The sequence below is a fragment of the Cetorhinus maximus genome, chromosome 9, assembly GCF_964194155.1.
Source record: "Cetorhinus maximus chromosome 9, sCetMax3.hap1.1, whole genome shotgun sequence".
Taxonomy (NCBI): Eukaryota; Metazoa; Chordata; class Chondrichthyes; order Lamniformes; family Cetorhinidae; genus Cetorhinus; species Cetorhinus maximus.
Genome location: NC_135887.1, coordinates 87700824 through 87723381, shown reverse-complemented (window position 1 = coordinate 87723381; position 22558 = coordinate 87700824). Strand labels below are relative to the sequence as shown.

Sequence of the window (22558 nt, the reverse complement as noted above, 5' to 3'; positions counted from 1 at the left end):
TTTTGATTGGATGTGCTCCTTAACCACCTTTGTTAATCACGTGTGGTCATCGTTCTCATCGAGTCCTTCTATTTGACTGGAATAAATTTATGCTGAGTGTAATGAAATATCTGCTTAAATGTCTGCCACTGCTCAACCACTAACCTTCCCCTTAGTCTATTTTCCCAGCATACTTTAGACAACTCTTTCTTCATACCTCTGTAATTGTCCTTATTTAAGTTGAGGTCACTGGTTTGAGGCTCGAGTTGCTCGCCCTCAAACTGAATTTGAAATTTTACCATGTTGTGATCACTACCCCGAAGAGGTTCCTTAACTACGATATCTCTTATTAACCCCATCTCACTACACATTACTAGATCTAAAATCGCCTGTTCCCGAATAGGTTCTGCAATGTATTGCTCTAGGAAACAATCCCTGATGCACTCTACAAATTTGTCTTCCATGTTACCCCTGCCAATCGCATTTGTCGAGTCAATATGCAGGTCAAAATGACCCACGACAATTGTAACACCCTTCTTATATGCCTCCATTATTTCCCGATTTATACTTTGTCCTACAGTGAGGCAATTCTTCGGAGGCCTACGGACAGCTCCCACCAGTGACTTCTTCCCCTTGCTATTCCTTTATCCACCCAAACTGATTCCACATCATGATCTATTGCACCTATTTCATTACTCACCACTGCACTGATACCTCCCTTTATTAACAAAACTACCCCACCTCCTTTTCCTTTTTGTCTATTTTTCTAGAATGTTGAATACCCTTGAATATTGAGTTCCCAGTCTTGGTTACCCTGCTACCACCTCTCTGTAATAACTATCAAGTCATATTCATTTATTTCTATTTATGCCATCAACTCATCTTAGGTGTTGGGCTGTGTGATTCTACATATCCAAAATTGATACCATGACCTATTTAAATATGGGGAAGTTGGAAATTCAAGTTTCTGGCTGTACCAGTCTTTAAGTTGATCTGTATCTATAGTAATGCTACTACAGGTACAGTTTCTAAAAACTGGCCACCTCAGGACAGAGTCCATGCTGGATTTTGGATCTTGCTGGTTTTCGGGGTAAAGTGATTTGGGTTGGGTGGTTCGAGCTTGTTCAGGTCAAGGGTCGCTTGGACCACTGTCATGAGGCTATGTCCTTTTATTTTTTGAAAATATCATTTTTCAACTTTCAACTGACTGTAAATTTTGCAATTTGAACTGAGACAGAGCAAACTGTTTAAAAATGCAAGGCCACATTCCAAGGTGAAGGTGAGGAACAAATAAATCACCCTCAGAGGAGTATGAAGGAAGAGAAATTTCCCATAAGCCAGACACCCATCAAAACTCGTAACTGTCTAAGGAACAGACATTAAAAAATACAAAGTACTGGATATTGAAACAATGGCTGTCACAAACACAACCAAAACCTCTTGGAAATACACAATGGGTTAAGTATTTCAAGGCGAGGTTGCCCAGCCACTAGAGAGAGATTGCAAGTGACACAGGCGGTGTCAAGAAAGTCTTCAGCAGAGGAAACAGCTAAAGGCGGCTTTGTCTCCCTTTCTTTCTTTTGAAATAAGAGGGCCACTTGGTTCGAAAGCCAATTCTACCAGAAACCTACCGGCAAACTGAGATCTCGTAATCATTCATTGCAACATCTTCTATATCCAACCGCATCCAAGAAACCAGCTAACCTAAATCAGTCACAACGTTTAAAATCTACACCTCGAAGACCATCAAAGGACAGTGAACTGAATATTTTTTTACCGTTTTTTAACTGAACTCCAACTTCCTTTATTTTCGATAACTGAATGCTTTACGTTGCGTTTTTATTATTTTTTCCCTTGGGTTCAGTGGTTAATAAATTTGCTCTTTCTTTGAGCGGGATTGTTCCAGGTTTGCACTAGTGGTGGGCAGGAGAAAGAACATTTTACCCATCAGCTGCAACAGTGGCTTTTCATGCTGTATTGTCCCAATCCTGCCTCACTAACCATGCATTCCCAGGAAACACGTCATTTCAATGGCAGGTGGACTCTGATTTGCCCATCACGCCGTCACCTCGTGCTTCCTTATGCCAACTGCCATATTTAAAGTAGCCACGCACACGCCTCTCAGTTGCTTCCAGCCCAAAACTGCTGCACAGAAGACATGGTCCCGAAAGGCAAGAAGGGGTGCAGCCCCCTCGATTCAGTGGCGTGCCCCTGGAACACTTTTTGGATGCCATGGAGGCCCGCCATGATGCCCTCTACCCCCACTCTGGCCGCAGGAGGTCCAGCAATCTCAACACTCGGGCTTAGTGGGTGACAACAGTGGTGATCAGTGACAATGCTGCACAGAAGAGGTTGGCCATTCAATGCAGATAGAGGATGAATGCTCTCATCCATGCAGCCAGGGTAGGGCAACCATCTCATCACTCTAAACTATCACTCAAGCCCATCACAGATTCACTGGCATCTCATTCACTGCCAGCTCAAGGGACATCACCACCCATTCTCACAGACATATACTCTCTCATGTCCATCTGGCCTAATCTCCTCTGCCCTCACCATCTTGAGGCCACTTGCACAGATCAACTTATCCCCTCACACACACCCTGGGATACCCCCTTCCTCAGGACAGCCCACCCCCTGCAGTCTCTTCCCTTGCCTGAGGCCACTTCGTCCCCTTCTCCAAGCAAGCCCTAGCCCTGCAGCTTTACGGTTGGTCTGGTAGATAGAGACCTGCACATGAGCCCCCTTAAAAGTGATGTGGTGCTGCCTGTGAAGCCTGGCGCTGATGACCGCGAGTGCTGCCCAAAGCAAGGTAGACAAGCAAACCTCGAAGTCCCGAGTGAAGTGCGGCCTTCCAGCTGCACGTCACTTATGTACAGTTGTGAAACATGTCGCTAGGATAATCCCAGCGCGGGGGGATGATTCCAGCGTGTGGGGGTGATTCCGGTGCAGGGGGGTGATTCCGGCGCGGGGGGGTGATTCCGGCGCGGGGGGGTGATTCCGGCGTGGGGGGGTGATTCCGGCGCGGGGGGGTGATTCCGGCGCGGGGGGGTGATTCCGGCGCGGGGGGGTGATTCCGGTGAGCTGGGCTTATAATGAGATGCAAATTATTACAATGAAGCTCCCAACATCCAACAGTGGCAAACACAGCCCGCCAATGATGGGCAGAGCAGACGATCACAAATTGGTTTCACAACGTCGTGAAACCAATGTTGGGCCTTCTCACCATATTGTCCGCTCGCACAACCAAACATGCCTGACGCCAGCGGGAACAGAAAATTCTGCTCTTTGACTCAAGGAAACCTTGTTTGATTAGCTCCTTATTGCTCGCTACTTAATTACATTCTGATTTGGAAAAGGCGTATTCTTGCGAAAAAGAAACCTTTGTTGTGACCGACTGAGGTGGTTGAATAGAGGCGAGCCAGTTCACCCCTTCTCAACTGGTCATAATCAGAATAAGCACCAATAGAATGCTTGAATCACACAATCAGTTTTTGTTGTCTAAATTCTATGTAATGTCACAGTATATAAATATAAATAGCATGGGTGTGTCACATAGAGGATAATGCTTAATCTGAAATGCATAATCGGAGTGCCCGAGATTCCTTCCTGGAGTCTACAATGTGTAAGCCCCACCTTCCAAAATTCTAACTGTCAAAAATAAGAGGGATATTAAGTGGTACTTGGTACCAGATTAAAGTGCCTTTAGAAACCTACCTGATATCTAGTCCATGGTCATAATTTAACTCAGTAGAACCACCATAAAACCACAGTACGTAAGGCCAGTGCAAGGGTATTTGCTGCGCTAAGCAAACTTTTAGCCTGGAGCACCCAGCCCTCCGGCCCCAAATTAACCTTTGAAAAACAATTATTCACGGGTGGTTGTTATCCGTGGCCTGCCTTCACTCAGGTCTCAGCCTCCCCCTATTCTACAGCACCACATTCCTTCAGCGCCACTCACTAGATTCCTGCACTCCGCTCCCACACCTCTCATCCACAGTGCTGTTAGGAAGGGAGTTCCAGGATTTTGACCCAGCAGCAGTGAAGTAACGGCGATATATTTCCAAGTCAGGATGGTGAATGGAGGGGAACTTCCAGGTGGTGGTGTTCCATTTATCTGCTGCCCTTGTCCTTCTAGATGTTAGTGGTCGAGAGTTTGGAAGGTGCAGTCTAAGGAGCCTTGGTGAATTCCTGCAGTGCATCTTGTAAATGGTACACACTGCTGCTACTGTGTGACATTGGTGGAAGGAGTGAATGTTTGTGGATGTTGTGTGCCAGTCAAGTGGGCTGCTTTGTCCTGGGCAGTGTCAAGCTTCTTGAGTGTTGTGGCAGCTGCATTCATCCAGGCAAGTGGGGAGTATTCCATCACACTCCTGACTTGTGCCTTGTAGATGGTGGACAGGCTTTGGGAGTCAGGAGGTAAGTTACCCGTCACAGGATTCCTAGCCTATGACCTGCCACAGTATTTATATGGCTAGTCCAGTTCAGTCTCTGGTCAATGGTAACCACCAGGATGCTGATAGTGGGGGATTCAGTCATAGTAATGTCATTGAACATCAAGGGGCGATGGTTGGATTCTCTCTTGTTGGAGATGGTCATTGCCTGACACTTGTGTGACACGAATGTTACTTGCCACTTGTCAGCCCAAGCCTGGATATTGTGCAGGTCTTGCTGCTTTGGACATGGACTGCTTCCGTATCTGAGGAGTCGTGAAGGGTGCTGAACATTGTGCAATCATCAGCAAATATCCCCACTTCTGACCTTATGATGGAAGGAAGGTCATTGATGAAGCAATGGTAGCATTACAATATTTATAATTCATGTGGGGCATTCAAATATATAATTGACAAACACCTGTAATATCACTAAGTAGGTCAAATTAGAGCTGATGTCATAAGAAAACGTCTGGTCATTTTAAACCAGTGTTTTGAGACATATCTCGAATTGCTCCAGTGACGACTTCTCGTACATCATCTTCTTTTCCTTTATAACGATAATGAAATCATGTTGCTAAATGCATCGGTGTCCTAAGGTGTCCCATTCATGGCTGTTAAACATGCAAATGGCTATTAGTTTATAATATCTGAAATTACCCCAATAACGTTCACTTGTGATTTTTCTTTCCTGCAGCTTCACCATATAGAACATTATCTGGCCGTGTACTGCCTTTTCAAAATACTTGAAAACCCAAAAAAATCAATTCCTTTCTGATGAATTCCAAATTGTATTGTGAAGTTATTGATTTTGTTGTTTCAAACACGAACAATTCTGTCTCCCTTACTCCTAGTAAAGAATCCTGGCTGTTTCTGCTTTTAATCCCACTAATACGACATTGTGCCAGGATTTGTAAACCCCTTTGTGATCACATGGAACAAAAGATCTAAATGGGAAGTCAACAAGTATTCTAGTAAAATGCAATAAGTTAAAAAAATCCTGCAATATTTTTAAATTCCAAAGTACTTCCACCTCACTAGAATGTTGGTGCAGAAATTGTGATAACAAAGAATCTTGAAGCTAGAATATCCATAAAGAAAAATGTTACACTGCATCATCATCCAGTGAATGAATATATACTGGCCGCTTTGCAAATTTTAATATAGTGGTTAAGCTAGATTATGGCACAGAGGGTGTATTGCAATTAAATAGGAGATCTCAAAATATTGTATCAGACTTGTTAAGTTCAATCAGGGTTGTATTAAGACAATAACCACTTGAAATTGATAAGCTATTTTTAATGTTATAATTTTTTAAATATCACCAGTTGCTAGACTTCATTCTTGTCAAAAACTTAATTTAAAATGTTTGCATTTCATTTCTGTATGTGTTACTATGTATGTATGAGTAGCATTTGCCTCTATTGTGCTAATTTGTCCCAACTCTCCCTTACTACATTTTGGAACAGAAATAAAACACAAATTCTCAATTGAATTTAACAACAGAGACACTTAAAAAGCCAATTCAGGATAGTTTAAATCTTTATTTATCAGAATCTTGTAAAATCAATGCAATCTGCATTACGTTAACTGCTTTTCAATAGCGCATTGATTGTAACTAAAAGATGCCTCAATTCACACCTAATTAAGGGCTGGTAAGTTGTGGGACACATGGTACCCTGAGGACAGTTCTGTACGGCAGATGCCCATGCTTTACTCAACAAGAAGATGGAGCTGGATAGCCCACAACTCATTTTAAAAGGCTAGTAAAGCATGCATGCCATTCAGTTACAGAAATGAATAGTACACGATACAAATACCATTGAATAGAAATGACAATGTCCATCAATGAAGCATAGCAATGACATTAGTTCAATTCAAATTTCTCATGCTATTTTCTATTCAGTGAACAAGATAAAAGTTACCACTATTTCTAAAAGGAAAACACAGCTAAAGTAATGGACACAATCCCTTCCTTTCAGTATGAATAACCTAATCTGCTGGAACCAAATTTGCCATTTGCTCATCAATATTAATGCAGCTGGCTTTCAGTTCTGTTTTTTTTTTAAAAGGCAGCAGTTTTTTGCAACCCCCCCTCCCCGACGACCCCCAACCCCCCACCCAACCCCCCACCCCCACCTAGTTCACCTAGTGGTGCCAGAGTGACTAACAACCAAACAGTCCTTAGCCTCAAAATGCAGCATCCCAACACATACAGCTGTATATCAATGTGTTCTTCCATTAGTGCCAGCAAATTATAGATAACTGCAGTGATTTCTGAAGCTATGCATGTGACTGTAACTTATTTTCAAAGAATGGTTTGGATGTCCTTTCTTTTTTCTTGTAGGTTACAATGCCTGGAGACGGTTCTGTGGACTGCAGGAAGCCAGGAATATCTCTGAGTTAATACAAATATTTAACAGCACATACTTGGCCAAGAAGCTCCTGTCAGTGTACAAGACACCCAACAATATAGATGTGTGGATCGGCGCAATAGCAGAGCCATTATTGCCCAAAGCTCGAGTCGGAGAACTCCTAGCCTGCCTTCTCGGAAAACAATTCCAGGTTTTGAGGGATGGAGATAGGTGCGTATGGAAATTCCCAGCCCTTGGCAATGACAGTCTACATCTATATGCAGATGGTTAGTTTTGGGGGTCAGAGACTTAATTTCAATTTCCTGCACAGACATTTTTATATATTTCGTGCTCATCAATGTGTGTTTTTTTTTGGCCCCAGCAGAGTCCAAACCAAGCTACACATGTAGAGTTCCTGGTGCTTGATATAGAGTCTCTTAATGGGGACACACCACACTTCACTAACTCCAAATAACTAGCATACACCTACTATGTCGGGATACAAAATTATGGAAGAAAGGGAAAAATTCAGTTTACAAGATACTTGTGAAAAAAGCTACATAGTTTGGCAGGACCCATGGTTTAGAGATCTTCAGGTGTGTGCAAGTGTGCTGCTAGAGTTTAACAAGCAATAGCTCTGTGCAGCCCATCTGTACATCTGACGAGAACCAGCCTATCCATTAGGGCCTCGATTTTCATGTTTATCAGAAGTGGACCAGAAGAATCCCAACTTTCAGTGACAAACACATCTGGGGGTGGTCAAGCTCCCTGCATTTGGGTCTTTGGAGTGTGTTCCTGTAGAGATTGTGCATTATCTATGTTTAACACCAGAGCTCCATTTAACCCTCGAGGTCCAATTAGTAATGAACCAAGCTCACTGATAATCATCAATGGTGCCCTGGAATACTGTGGATCTGTTTAACTGAGTTCCTTAGATTATTGAATCTGCTCTAATGGATTGATAGTGCACTGGCAATGGAAGACTGAAACCTATCTAGGAACCACTTCCACCCCAAAGAGGCCTAGCTTACAGTCCTCACCCAAACACCCAAGAAGATATTCACTGATCAGCGATTAGATAACTGTTGAGCGCAAGGCTTAGTGAACACCACAACTAACTATAAAATGTATACTAATTATATAAATTTATACTAAATATAAAATGTCTACCAAATATATAAATGTATACCATCTATAAGATGTATAACTGAAGGCTCCACCCAATAGCTATGTGAAGCTGCTTGTCAGTTCTCCAATCCAGGATCGGCAGGCACTAAATGCTGGATTTACAAGAGTGCTTTTGCATTCTCAGCCCCCAGGTCAGCCTTTCCAACAGCTTGCATTCAGATAGTACCTTTAAAAAGTAGTAAAACATCCCCAAAAGCACTTAAAACTTGAGAGATTTATTGAGAAGCATGATGTTAGTGTTCTGGAATCGAACACATCCCATTTCTGCCTTCCCGTGTTAGATCAAGCACTCCCAGGTCACGTCCAACAAGAGTAGAGGCAGAGTGAAAGTTTTAACAACAAAGAGTGAATCACTCTGCGCTGATGTGACGTTTCCATTTCCTCCCCAGCCATCCAATTATCTCTCTGGTTTAGATCAGCAATTTAATGTTTGAGAGGATAAACCGTGAAAAGGCTGCAATTCTTTTAGGTGAGTTCAAAGTGTCATTGCCATCACAATGGGGCACATATGAGGCAAGTTAAACTCTAGGAACATCCTGCTCCAGCCACCTGGAAAGCTCTGTTCAAGTAAAGCCATTTCCAGGCCAATGCACGCTACTGCATGAATTTTTAAAAACATTTTCTTCTCCAATTTCCTCCTCACTTTTCCTGAGATAACTGACTCTTGTTGTGGTACATTTCATATGGATCGAACACCCTCTGCTACCTTGCACACGTGGTCATTCTTCACCTGTGCACACCATTTCAGAATGTGCAACATCACAACTGAGCCTCATCCTGTCCTTACCTAAAATCTATTCTCACACCCTTCCAGCAGGAGCTGGACCAAGTTTTTTCTCCTGGGCTCAGGGATATTTAAGCAGATTCTAGCACCTCACTGCCATCTGGACTGAGATCAGCTACCTCAGCACAACTTGGGAATCATTCCTATAATCTAGATCTGTATGGATCTTTACAACACTGGGGAGTGAGGGACATATCTTCTTCCACCATCATACACAATCATCAGTATTAATACATCAATGAAACCTACTTGCAAAACCAGGTAACACACCTTAACCGAGGTAAAAACAGAAAATGATGGAAATACTCAGCAGATCAGGCAGCATCTGTGGAGAGAGAAACAGAGAGTGAATAATGTTGCTGATTGATGACCTTTCATTAGATCTGGGAAAAGTTAGAGATTTAATTTTGATATTTCTCTTATTTTTGCTTTCAAATAGCAGCGCACCTGCTCTAGGCACATCTTATGTTTCCCTTCTTGCCCCATCAGCATTCCCTTTGTCCCTGGAAAACTAACCCGACTGTCATTCAATCTCTCCTGTCTTCCACCCTATTACAGACCTTCCTTTTGTACTTGTCCCACCCACCCCTTGCTCAAAATTGAAATTACATCTCTAACTTTTCCCAGTTCTTCGACCTGAAACATTAACTCTATCTCTCTCTCCACAGATGCTGCCTGACATGCTGAGTATTTCCAGCATTTCCTGTTTTTATTTCAGATTTGCATCATTCACACTATTCAGCTTTTCAGTAAGTACCTTATCTGAGTCCTGGACCTGACTCTGCTGCATTTTTCTCATTAGGTTCTGGTGGGAAAAGGAGGATGTGTTTACCAGCCAGCAGAGAGAAGAACTGAGCAAAGTCACCCTCTCCAGAATCATATGTGACAGCACCAGGATTCATAGAATACCAGTGGATGTGTTCTCAAGGAATCAGTATCCCATCGACTTTGTACACTGTAACAGTTCTGCCATCCCTTCACTCAATCTGTCTCCCTGGAGAGAGGAGGTCGCAGGTCAGTAGCTGCCATTTTCCAACTCTAGAACCAGACAGAGAGTGGGGTTTAGGTGAGGCACAGAGGTGGGAATGGAGTGGGAGGAATTGGAAAAGAGAAGGGAGCAGGGAAAGAGGAGGTAAACAGGATGGGGAGGATGTGATCAGGGCAGCACCATGGCTGAATAGAGAAGGCATAGAACAGAATGGGTAGAATAGGGGGAAGGGTCAGGTGAGGGGTCAAAGGAGAGGTGGGGTCGGGTTGGGTACTCAGTGGGATGGAGGGAGAACAGGGAGTAAGATCAGGACAAGGCAGGGATGGATGATGGAATGAGTTCTGATATCTGCTTTCCTGCTGGGGAAAATCCATTCAACAGTCTGTTCTAACCTCAGTGACCAGTGCATCCACATCAGGAAGCATAGAAGGAACCAGAAGTACACCTCCCTTAATATAAAGTCCTCACCCCTTATACCCCTGACCGATATTCCCTCTGCCTGACATATTGGCCCTTCCCAATATAATCTCCACCCTGATATAACCCCACCCAATAGACCCCCTAAAATGAAGACCCTGTCCGATATACTCTGATCCAACATAAATCCTGTGCCCGATATACACCCTCACCGAATATACATTCTCACCCTATATACTCAGGCCTAATACACCCTGTTCCCAATGGACACCCTCACCCAAAGTATACCCCACCCAATGTACACCTCATGCCTGATGTACACCCCATGGCTGATGTATACCCTTACCCGACATTTAAACCGCCCATTATACACTGTGCTTAATGTACACCCCATGCCAGATGTACACCCTGTCCAATATACACCCAGTGCTTGATGTACACCCTCACCAGATGTATACCCTGCCCAGTGTACACCCACTCAATGTTTTCTTCCCTTAGGTAGTCACTTGGGATTAAGGATGACTTACTTCCACTCTGTCTCAATGAGCTCTGAGATGGCTAATGAATCCAATGTGTGATTTGCAGACTCTGCTACATGTGGGACAGGTGGTGCTTGAGGATTGGGTAGATGGCACTTCCTCTGACAACTTGACTTCGTCCCTGTACATTCCCAATGAAGTCCATCAACGTATTCTATGCTTCCCATTTTGAGCCTTCTCCATTTTGGTCAGACACAAGCCAGGGACTCCCATGACTTATTCACTGATGCTTTGAGGACATCCCTAAAGCATTTCCACTGTCCACCTGGGAGTCTCTGCTGCAATCGAGTTCTGAGTAGAGCAACTGCTTCAGGCTTCTGGTATCAGGCACACAAGCAACATGTCCTGCCCAGTGAAGCTGGTTTTGAGTGATTAGCCCCTCGATACTGGGCAAGTTGGCTTGGGAGAGGATGCAGCTGTTGGACCATCTTTCATGCCACTGGATTTGGAGGATCTTGCACTGGTGGTACTTCTCGAGTGCTTTGAGGTGCCTGCTGTAGGTTGTCCAAGTCTGCAAAGCATATAGGAGCACAGGAATCATTGCTGCCCAGTAAACCATGATCTTAGTCTCGGATTTGAGATTCTGGTCCTCAAATACTATTTCTCAAAATACACCGTGCCTGATGTACACCCTCATCCGATGTACAACACACTTCATATATACCCTGTATCTGATGTACACCATTCCAGATGTACACCCCATGCTTGATGCGCACCCCATGCCTGATGTGCAGTCCCTGTCCAACATACATCCTGCCTGATATACTGCTGTGCCTGACATACCTGTCCGAGATTCAGTACCATGCAGTATCGGCAGTGCGTACAACACTCCGTGCATGTGCTGCTGCCCATTTTGCAGTGTTGCCCAAGTCAAATACCTTGACACATGCTAGAGGACTGTTCCATGAATTCTTCATGCCATTCCAGTACCTCACCCAGCTGTGAGCTGTACAGCAGTTAGCAATAGCATATTTCATCTGAATGACATACTGCAGAGTTCTGATCCCTCCTCATGTGTGCACTTTCCAGGAAAAATACAGCACGGTTTCTCCTCCCCTCCCACACCTAGGGTGACGAGGTCAGTTATGGTGTCTCCTCCTTAGTGAAATCAGCTTGTTCAGCACCGACCAGGACCTTCCTGAGCTGCACGATTCAGTATCGCGTTGGCTGACCAATAAAGCTAGGATTATTTTGTTGCAGTTATTAAAACTCAACAAGAATAAGCTGGTACAAAGAGAAGAGCTGAACTGACAAAACAGCTAGAATTCTTAGAGATGAATGCTGGCACCTTTATGTTACCAAATTTACAGAAGATCTTTAGTGAATAAAAACATGAGGCATTTAAATAACTGATTCCTTAGAAGGGCTGGTTTACCAGGTCAACCAAATGACAAAGGAATGATTGGTAGAAATCCCAGTAACGTAAGCCCTATGGTATTCTGCTCTGATTCTGTTTACCCTAGCACCTAAAGGATGTTAGCATTCCAGGAGTTTGTTACGATTGGATCTTCCTGTTTTCCACAGATATTCCTTGCGGAGAGGTTCCCAAAGTGGAAAGGGCACACTTCTTCTTTTGTAAAACATCCATCCATTTTGAATGTTATGCCGGACTTGAGCTTGTTGGATCTTCATCTCTAACCTGCGACCCCTTAACTGGAACGTGGAGTTCTGAAGCACCTACATGCCAAGGTACCTAGGAGTTCACTGTCCTACTTTCTTAGATCTGAGCATTGACGCAGCACAATTATAAAATCGACTTACAAATGATTAGTGGGAACACCAGATAGACTAACTGCCCACCTTATGATTTCTGGTACTGCTCTCCTCCCACTCAGACCCACGCCTAATCAGTCATTACTCTTTCAGATTCACAACCTGGTTAACAGTGACGGTCCATCAGGCTTCAATGAACAGTGATTATCTGTCATTTGAATAATTTTTTTTGGAGTTCTCTAATACCCAGATGAAGAGTCAGGACTCATGGCACAGGGCACCACAAAGGTTGAAAAAAGTAGGAGGCAAATCAGGAATTAGTGGTTAGGTAACAACAAGCATGTTTTTTTTAGGAAAAAACCTCTAGATTTTAGGGGGAAGTCAAGAGATATTAAGCAATTCTGACATCCTGAGTAAGGATGAGTTTAAAGTACAAAAAGGCATAATTAATGTTATCTCAACATTGAGGAAAGTGGGAGGAGGAAATGTGTGGAACAGGAGACAGATTAGAAGCAGTAAGTGAGGAAAGTTCATATACTGACAACCGTGATATAACTAAAATAGAAATAGGAAACATTGTGATGAAGATACAGAGTATTATGGCACAGAGGATGGTAAATGCTAAGATGCTCAAATCCCAGAGGGAAACTTAAAACAACTGCCACAACTGTTTTGCAATTTGTATTTTTATTTTGAGATGCGTGCCTTGAATTCAATAGTAATAAATCCACCAAGTCTTAGGGGTTTTTTTTGTTGTAAAACTAAACCTTTATTAATAAAAAAAATAATTTTAAGCACATACATTGGTCTACAAATTACTACCATGATAACTCCTAGCTCCCCTAATTAATCTGACTCCCAGTTATACCTCCGTTAAGGTAACAGTAAAAACAAAATAGATTTTAACAGACCCAGGCAAATCGCACGATACCCTGGACAGGTATATTTACAGTTAATTCTCTTAGCTTCAGTTCCTATAGGCAGCAGCTTAGTACATAGAGGCTGGAAGCTTTTCACACTTGTTAGATCTTAGAATTCCTTCTCCTTACACATAACCTCATCTCCTTTATACATGTTTCTCCCTTTTTAATGTAAATCCCATTGTTCCAATACGCCTTTGGACTTCACCTTTATAATAATAAAAAACTTTCATAGTACCAATTTTATCAGTAAGTTTTGGGAAAAATAAACATACTGTTTAGCTTCTTCTGGCTAAGTGTAACATTTCACCCTCTCTTATGAAATTCAAACTACTCTGGTTTATCTAAAAATGTAAATTTTCCTTTACACCTCACATTCTAAAACTTCACCCATGTTTATTTATTTAGCATTTCAAATCTAGCTTCTCTTCTGATCCATCAGAATACCCAGGCCAGCTGCCTGTAATTCAATTAAACACACACGCTATTCCTACTTTACAATAAATCCCAATAGCATTATGAAAATTATTATATTTTCATGACAGAGTTTGTAACATAAAAGTCAGAGATGGGTTAATGATGGGCCTTGGCCTTTTCAAGTGGAGTCTGAGAGAGAGCAGCATCCAAGTATAGGACAGATTTGGGCCTTATAAAGAGTCAAGGGATGATGAAGGGGAAGGAAATGTTTAGCACAAAAGAGAAAACAAAGCTTCTGAGACAGCAATGCCAATGGAGGAGATTATGAAAACATTAAGCTAAGTGGTACTTACCCTGTTTACAGCACACTCATGACAGAGTACAGCAAAAACTTAAACACAAAATGATATAATCACCAGTGCAATGCAGTGCAGCGCAATAGTGGAAGTGAATATGTCTAGATTCACAGTCATCCTGTAATATCAATTTTTAGAGAATATTTCCACCAAACGGAATAAGAGATGTCAATGTTCAGGAATGGAGCGTCAAATACTCCCAGGTTAAATAGGGTATGGGTTAAGCATACAGTAAGATCATAAGATATAGGAGCAGGAATAGGCCATTCGACCCCTCGAGCCTGCTCCGCCATTTAATGGCTGATCTGATTGTGGCCTTAATTCCACTTTCCTGCCTGTCCCCCATAGCTCTTGACTTGCCTGTAGATCAAAAATCTGTCTAACTCAACCTTGAATATATTCAATGACCCAACATCCAATACTCTCAAGGGAAGAGAATTCCAAAGATGAGCGACCTTCTGAGAGAAGAAATTCCCCTTCACCTCTGTCTTAAAAGGGAGATGCCTTATTTTTAAACTATGGCTCCATTTCTAGGGTCCCCCAAAAGCTTTCTCTATGCTGCCTATCAACTTCAACTAGTTTTTAAACAATGTGACAATGGCTGATTATATTATTGGGGAAATTGACTAAAAGTTACTTAATCCACCAAAAAATTAGTTGAATCATAGTAGAAATTGAATCATCAGAAACATACATTAACAGATTGGGCTTGAGCTCCTACAACTGATAGGTGCTGAGCCATAATTGCTTAATTATCAGGTTCCAACTCACCATTCCTTCAGTATCAACCTGCAGATTGCTGCTACATCACTGTTAGGTACAGAGTTCCACCTGTAATATCACTTAATTACTGGCTCACACATGTTTCACGATAACAGATTTGTTTTTAAAATATTTCATATAGATAATGCTTCAAAGAATCCAAGCCTTCTCATCACAATTGTTGTTGTCTGCAGCTGTATTTTCAGCATCGTGCTTGCAGTCACCTGTTTCCAAAGGTAAGATTCTATTGCCTAATAGCTTATCCATCAGCACTTAATATTGTCAGGTGGACATGCATACACACAGAGTGGTTGAAAGTATTTGACTAATGTTAATTTTGTAAGTTCTTATGCCCTCCCCAAATTTCCAGATCTTACATCACCTCTCCTAAAAGATGACTTATGATGGGCATGAATTCATTGTTACTGTTGTCCTCCAATACCTTGCCCATCCTACATAGCTGAGCGTACACAATGTGTCCACAAGCTGTTTACTGGAAGTCAGAAAAGCCAAGAGCAGTCCTTTCCTCATGTGACATCCACTCACACGTACATCTCAGCACCTATTGTTAAATGGTTAGCAAAAGTGGAAATCGTGGATGATTTTCTTTCGTTCCATTGCTAGCCTGGAGAGGCTGAGGCTAATTCTTGGAGGATTGCGAACTGCGAGGAGGGTAGTGATAAACTTCAAGAGGCCTTAAACAGGCTGGTCGAATGAGTGGGCAAGTGGCAGGTGAAATTTAATGCAGAAAAGTGTGAAGTGAAGTGACACATTTTGGACGGGGAACAAGGAGAGGCAATGATCTAAAGGGTACAATTCTGAAGTGGCTGAAGGAATACAGGCACCTGAGGGTATATGTGCATAAACAATTGAAGGTAGCAGGACGGGTTGAGAAAGCAGTTAATAAAGTAAACAGAATCCTGGGCTTTATAAATAGGGACATGGAGTACAAAAGCAAAGAAGTTGTGATAAGCCATATAAAACACTGATTCATCCTCAACTAGAGTATTGTGTCCATTTCTGTGCACCGCACTTTAGGGAGGATGAAAAAATATTCAAGAGAATGATGAGGGATGAGGAACTTAAGTTATATGGATATATTGGAGAATCTGGGTTGGCTGTTCTCCTTGGAGAAGAGGAAATTAAGAGGAGATCTGATAGATGTATTCAAATGCATAAGCACTTTGGACAGAGTAGATAAAGGGAAACTATTCCCATTGGCGGAAGGATCAAGAACAGAGGACACTGATTTAAGGTGATTGGCAAAAGAAGCAATGGTGACATGAAGAAAAACTTTTTCTCGCAGCAAGTGGCTAAGTTCTGGAATGCACTGCCTGAGAGTGTGGTGGAGGCAGGTACAATCGAGGCATTCAAATGAGAATTGGATAATTATTTGAAACAAAAATATTTGCAAGGCTAGAGGGAAAAGGCAGGGAAGTGGGTCTAGGTGAGTTACTTTTTCAGAAAGCCAGCACAGACACAGACACAATGGACAAATGGTCTCTCCTTTGGTGTTGAAACCATTCAATGATTCTATGATTATTAAATACTCTGGCTGAAATGACCCAACTCATTGCAGACCAGGATGTGACATAAAGAAAATATTTTATTCTGCAGTTTATATTTCCTCTCTTTATAGTATGTTAAAAATAATCTATTTTAAGAAAGATACTACCCACAAAACCACCTTCTGCTGGAAAAATGGCTTATATTCTTCAAGCCCTGTCTGGAACACATCAGAAAGAAACGAGTCATGATAAATTCAGCAGTGGTGCAATGGGCCAAATAGCCCCCTTCTGTGCTAAATGTATGATTATATATTGATACTATTGATCATTAATAGACATAGCATCTGAGGAACCTCCAAGTGCTACTAAACATTTAACATTCATTACCATCTATCAAGCAGTATTACAGTTCCTTCAGACACACCACAGGTAACCATCACTATTCCTTGCATATGTCTGTTATGGAAGTAGCAGTTCATCATTCAAGAATTTGCATTTGGCTTCCAGATTATCTTCTAAATTTCATAGGGTTATACCAGTACACAGATCAAAAATTAAGGCCACAAAATCTGACTCCTCAGCAGCCATATTTTTAGCACTACAATAGCTGTTTTGGCTCCAAAACGCCATCTCTGGCGGGACCGGCACACACAGGGAATGCCCTCTGGAAGTAAACAGAGTAATCAGATTGTGACATCAATCAGCATATAATGCTGATCTGGCGCCAATGGTGCCATTTTGGAGCTTAATTATCCAGCAAACATTCTCTTAAACACGCATAGCTGAATGTATATTCAGCAACAAGGACTGCCCACCACTGCTATTTATGCAATCATCAACTACTCAGGTCAGTTACTGATTGATTTTCTACAGGCTGTTGCTGCAATGGTAAACGTGTTTTTTCCAAGAGTTGTTTAAAGATGCTAAAGTCTACTGGGAGTAGTGTGGCAGGTGCTGAAGCACTTTGTCCTGACTTTAAGGATTCTGTACAAACCACTTGCTCTCAGATATGATTGCAGTTGTAGGCATTCCCCTTGGACTACAGCAGTGGTGTAAGAGGGAGGAGGAGGATGTGGAGAAGGGCTCTCAGCAGGAGCCCACACCCAGCCAAGATATTCAGGGGGCAATTTTCCTAACTGAACGTCAATAAGGAACAATGTAAGAGATATCTGTGCTTTAGTAAGGAGAGCCCCACTGAAATCTACCACCTGCTACAGCCACATTCGGAGTCTCAGAGCAGGGCAAGGATGGCACTGCCAGTGGGAACTTCATGCGTTTGGCTCCTTCCAGGTGATATTTGCAATATTTCCCAGTTTTCTCTCCACTGTTGCATAACGAAGGTCACTGACTCTCTGTATTCCAGGAAAGCTGACTACATTTCATTTCCAGAGAGGAGCAGGTAGAGTGAGTTTGCGACTTTGCGAGGATTGCAGGTTTTCTTGTGGTGCAGGGTGCCATTGACCCCATAAACATCGATCTCAGGGCACTGCGTCCCAACTCTGAAATGTGCCATAACTGAAAAAGATTCTGGTCCCTAAATATCCAGCTGGTGTGTGACCATAAGCAGCATTATCACTCAGGTCAATGCCCAGTCTCCTGGCAACTGTTGTGATGTCTTCATTCTGTTGCAATCCACTCTTTCCATCTGCATTTGAGCCACTACAAACCAGAGGGTGACTACTGGATGACAAGGGCTATCTGCTGACCACATGGCGCATGACTTTGGTGCACAACCCATGCAAATGCAAGCAGCATACAAAATAGCGCCACACAAAATGTTACAGGACATTCCACTGGCCTGCTGAAACAACGCTTCCGCTGCCTGGATCACTCTAGAGGAGGCCTGCAATACGCTTCAGAATTCACGTTTCATGCTGCACAGCTATGATGAGGGCACTGTCCTTTCCACCAAATATGCAGCAGCCAACTGAAGAGCTGGAGGAGGAAGAGGAAATGAGGAGACAACCCCCATTCTGGCTGGGCTGTCAATAGATGGCTCATTCCCCACTCACCAACAGTCCTACACCTCACCTTTCATCTGGCATTGATCATCAGAGTGTCCACTTGGCCGCTGCTAAAATAAAAACCAACACAAAGTAAACATTCCAAACCAAACTTATGAATTAAGCATTGCCATATTGCACACATCAACTAATTACTCTTGTGCATTAATTCCCTTAGTCTGGACCCATGAGCCTGGTGCTCCTACGCAATGTTGCCTCAATGGCTGCACTGAGATGGTAATGAGAAAAGTGAAAAAAAAACAAAACATGGTCTGGAGAAAGATGTGAATAGCAGAAACATTGTCCCATTAACTTTTTTTTTGCCTTTCAGTGTCATCCCTTATGTTATTTAATCTCTCCTGCCTTCACCCTATCACAGACCTTCCCTTATGTTCTTTTCCCCTCCCCCTCCTTCACTGCATCCGTACACGCTTAAAACACATTAAATCTCTAACTTTATCCAGTTCTGACGAAAGGTCATCGACCTGAAATGTTAACTCTGTTTCTCTTTCCACAGATGCTGCCTGTTCTGCCAAACACGTACAACATTTTTCATTATTTTGGATTTTCAGTATGCGCAGTAGTTTGCTTTGGATATAAAATAACATGTTTCTTTCTTCCTAGATATCAGCAGAGGCATCAGGACAACAGTGAGACTGTGATTAAATGTGAATTGTGCATCAAATGTTTCTCATCTAAAAATGGTAGCAGGCAAGATGACAACACTGGACACAATGCATATGCTGATCCACCATCCACATGACTCAACAGTTCCATTTTCTAGTTTATCACTTTTTATAAAAGCTTCAGACTTCCCTTCCTGCAAAAGAGGTTTATTCATTCAAGGTGTACAGCTTTATTCTGATCTCCATGATGTTACCCCATTCTGGAACCATTCAGCCATGTATTCTGTGGACCTATTTCATTCTCACATTTTACTGTAACCTCTTCCCACTTCTTCGTTTAGTCTGTGATATCTCTTGAAGATGAAACCAGGTGTGTTTGTGCAGCTGCTAAATAACAACTCAAGGAAATGCAGACAGTGTCTGTCTCTGCTGCTAGAAAGTGTGCTGTCTCTGTTGGAAGTGTCTCTTTCTCTTTTTGTAAGCTGTGTTGAAATTTCTCTCTCCTATATTCTATCTATCTAATGTACACTGGGACTGGGGAGAAAATCTTGCAGCATATAATTAGCCAGTTTGGTTTCCTTGGAAATGTGGACAAAACTACATATATGCCCTTATACTCTGTAACACGTATGGCAGTTTCACAAAAAACCGAGGAGCCCACTGTGTATTAGCCAGTAGTGTAATCATTTGTTACCTTTATGTACTGGAATATCACCTACCAACCAGAACAGTTGGATTCATACAACAGGTAGCTATGAATGACAGCTTTAATGTGTATAATTATGTCATGGCTTTCATTGAATTTTGGGTTATTCTGTTGGCATCTCTTATTAAACTGGAGCTGACATGTTACTCCACTGCCATCAGCAGATCCAGATACACAGCCAGTCATACTGCAGCCAGGACTAGTACCACAGGGATTCAACAAGCACCATACTTATACTACAATAATTAAGTAATTACAGTTGAAAAACCCTGGGCAGGAGGACTCTCAGATCTATCATTTTACATTCAAACTGCATCAGCTACTTTCCCACTTTGCCTGAAAGCTGGAAAAGGACTTTATTTCAAATGTTCTAAAAATATATATTGTATTAAAAAGGAGCACACATTATCCAGTGATAATTTACAAAGGCTGAATTCAGTCTTAGTTGTTATAATTCACAAATACCACTCTGGTTATTTCTGCACAACACCCCCCCACCTTGAGATGTATCGTCCTCATCATCTCAACTCATTCGCTCCTGTGGACTCATTCTCTTTAGCCTGGTACCTATGTTACTAGTTAACTCTGTGGTCCACAATCTCAACCAATGTCTGATCAGGACCACTCTCACAAGGTGTTCAGTCATGTCTATGATTCCCCTCACACCATTCTGGGCAATTTCTGAGTGGAGTTCAGGCATTTTCCCCACAGGAAGAGGGATAAAGAACTAAAGGGTCAATAGTTTTGCCGAATAGTCACATTTTAATGGAGCCCTTTTATTGAATGTACAGAATCTTGGATACCTATACCTCTTACACCACTTTGTTGTTACCATATGCCAAAGAGCAATGAGAACCATGCTAAATTGCAGCTATCAACATCCCACAGTCCAGCAAACCGCATGATGGCAATAAATAGTTACAAACAGGGATATCAGAGTAGCCACAGGTGAGAGGGGGAACCAAAATCTTCACTCTAGAATAAAATCACTCTAGAATAGTTTAAGATAAATTCTTGGATATGTTGTTTGTATCTCTTCCAATCTGGTGATTCATTCATTGATGAATTATGAACAGAAAATACTGAACAAATCTCAATATTTTTCTCAATCCTATTAGGCTTTTAACAAAGCTGTTGTCCGTAGCTTAAACAGTGGCTTGATTATACCCAGTGCTAAGCATTAAAAACAGAATAATAATCATAATAATAACCTTAGCCTCAAATCAGAAATTCTATACAGGAGTGAATGAGAGGGTGAAGTCCAGTGGGATTCTGTAAAACAGAATTAACAAAATTCTGTAAAATAGAATTAACATGTTGAATAATAAAATAATAAATGTTGAATGAGTTGTGTCCATGGAAATTTTCCAGAATGGGAATGAATAAAGAGTGGTTTGATTTATTACCTTTGCCACCAAAGATGGATGTAGGTAATGTTTTTGCCCTATTTGTTTGTCTGTTTGTAAACAATATTTCTCAAAAGCTAATGGATAATTTCAACAAAACTTGGTACAGAGATGTATACAGTGCAATTTAATGTATCCTGGTTTTGGATTGAGACAAATGAGGATTAAGATTTTCAGAGGTTGGTTGCCTTCATTACTACATAAATGGAATAAGGTGTGGAAACTCTGTAAATACTCTTGTCACTTCACGGTATAATTTTAACATCTGTATAGTGTAAGAATTGCGACCGTGTAACCACTGTAAAATCTACATCTTCATCCTATCAGGGTATTAGACTTTATCGTAGCAAGCTGCCTGAAATAAAACTGTTATATGAATCTGAGTATTTAGAATCCCTATTCAACATTATATATTCTTCCTATTACAACAGTTTATCTTGTGTTTGTATATATATTCCAATAAAACTTTCAAAGCATATTTTGCAGCAAGCTTTGTTATGTATAAATTCACTCAAGTTGGGAACAAAATAAGGTCACCAGTAAGAAAGTTTTAGCACTCCAACACAGTTTTTATATTTAAGCCCCATGTTGTGACCCACTGAGCTGGAAGATACAATTTGTCACCCACATGTAGGCCTGAATTTTCACAAAGGCAGGGAGGCTCTTCATTGTTATGAGAGTTACAGCAGAGGCCTGGGTCCAAAAGTCCCAACCCCAAACACAGTGCCTACCATTTTTGCTGACGGGAAATGTTCTAAGTTGCACATGGAGGCAGCTGCACATGTTAAAGTACAGCTGCCTCAGGCTGATCTGATTTTCACTAGTGGGATGTCCCAAACATGACTTGTGCATTTTAGACCAGGTGGAAGAAGGTCTAAAGCTGCTGGAGTTATTTGGAGAGGTAAGGGTACCCTTTTGGAGAGGTAGGGTACCCTTCAGGATATAGTCCTGGGACACCCCTTGGAAAGGTAAGATGCCCTTTGGATTGTTAAAAGTAGACATGAAGGCGTATAGAAAGTGCATAAACTCATTGGAATGGTCAAGCTCATTGTAACTGTCCAAAGGAGCTGTCAAAAGGAACTTTCAAGCTGTCAAAACATTCAAAACTCCTGCCCTTTAAATATTTGGGAAAAAAACTGCAGTTCTGTTGACAGTACCTGTTGTACCTCAGTATCTGTTGACATAAGTCTGAGGGTTATCATTACAGGATTAGTGCTACATGACTGATTTCATAACCTTTCATTATCACAGTGGGGGTGCCTATCAGTTCACAGTTTAATTGACAGCTCTAAATAGTTACAAACTCCTTGAAGTGGGACTATGAATTTCAATACTTGTTTTCTATAAGGGATTAAAGGAAGTTAAATGTGAATAGGTTTTTAATCACAGTGTGGATTTTTTGCTTGAAATAGTGAATTCTTCAATAGGCACTTGAGAATTTTTTTAAATCTCAGCATGG

General features: G+C 41.8%; 1 protein-coding gene across 1 annotated transcript in view; it reads left to right on the top strand.

Annotated features, from left to right (window-relative positions):
• LOC144684806 (eosinophil peroxidase-like) overlaps window positions 1-21777 on the top strand; it is an 82249-nt gene extending 60472 nt beyond the window's left edge. The window contains exons 12-16 of the mRNA XM_078549048.1: window positions 6760-6997; window positions 9541-9752; window positions 12207-12371; window positions 14993-15086; window positions 18986-21777. Of these exons, the coding sequence (XP_078405174.1) occupies window positions 6760-6997; window positions 9541-9752; window positions 12207-12371; window positions 14993-15086; window positions 18986-19124 (848 nt within the window). The 3' untranslated portion in view covers window positions 19125-21777. The remainder of the gene's footprint in view (window positions 1-6759; window positions 6998-9540; window positions 9753-12206; window positions 12372-14992; window positions 15087-18985) is intronic.
• Window positions 21778-22558: the final 781 nt, after the last annotated feature.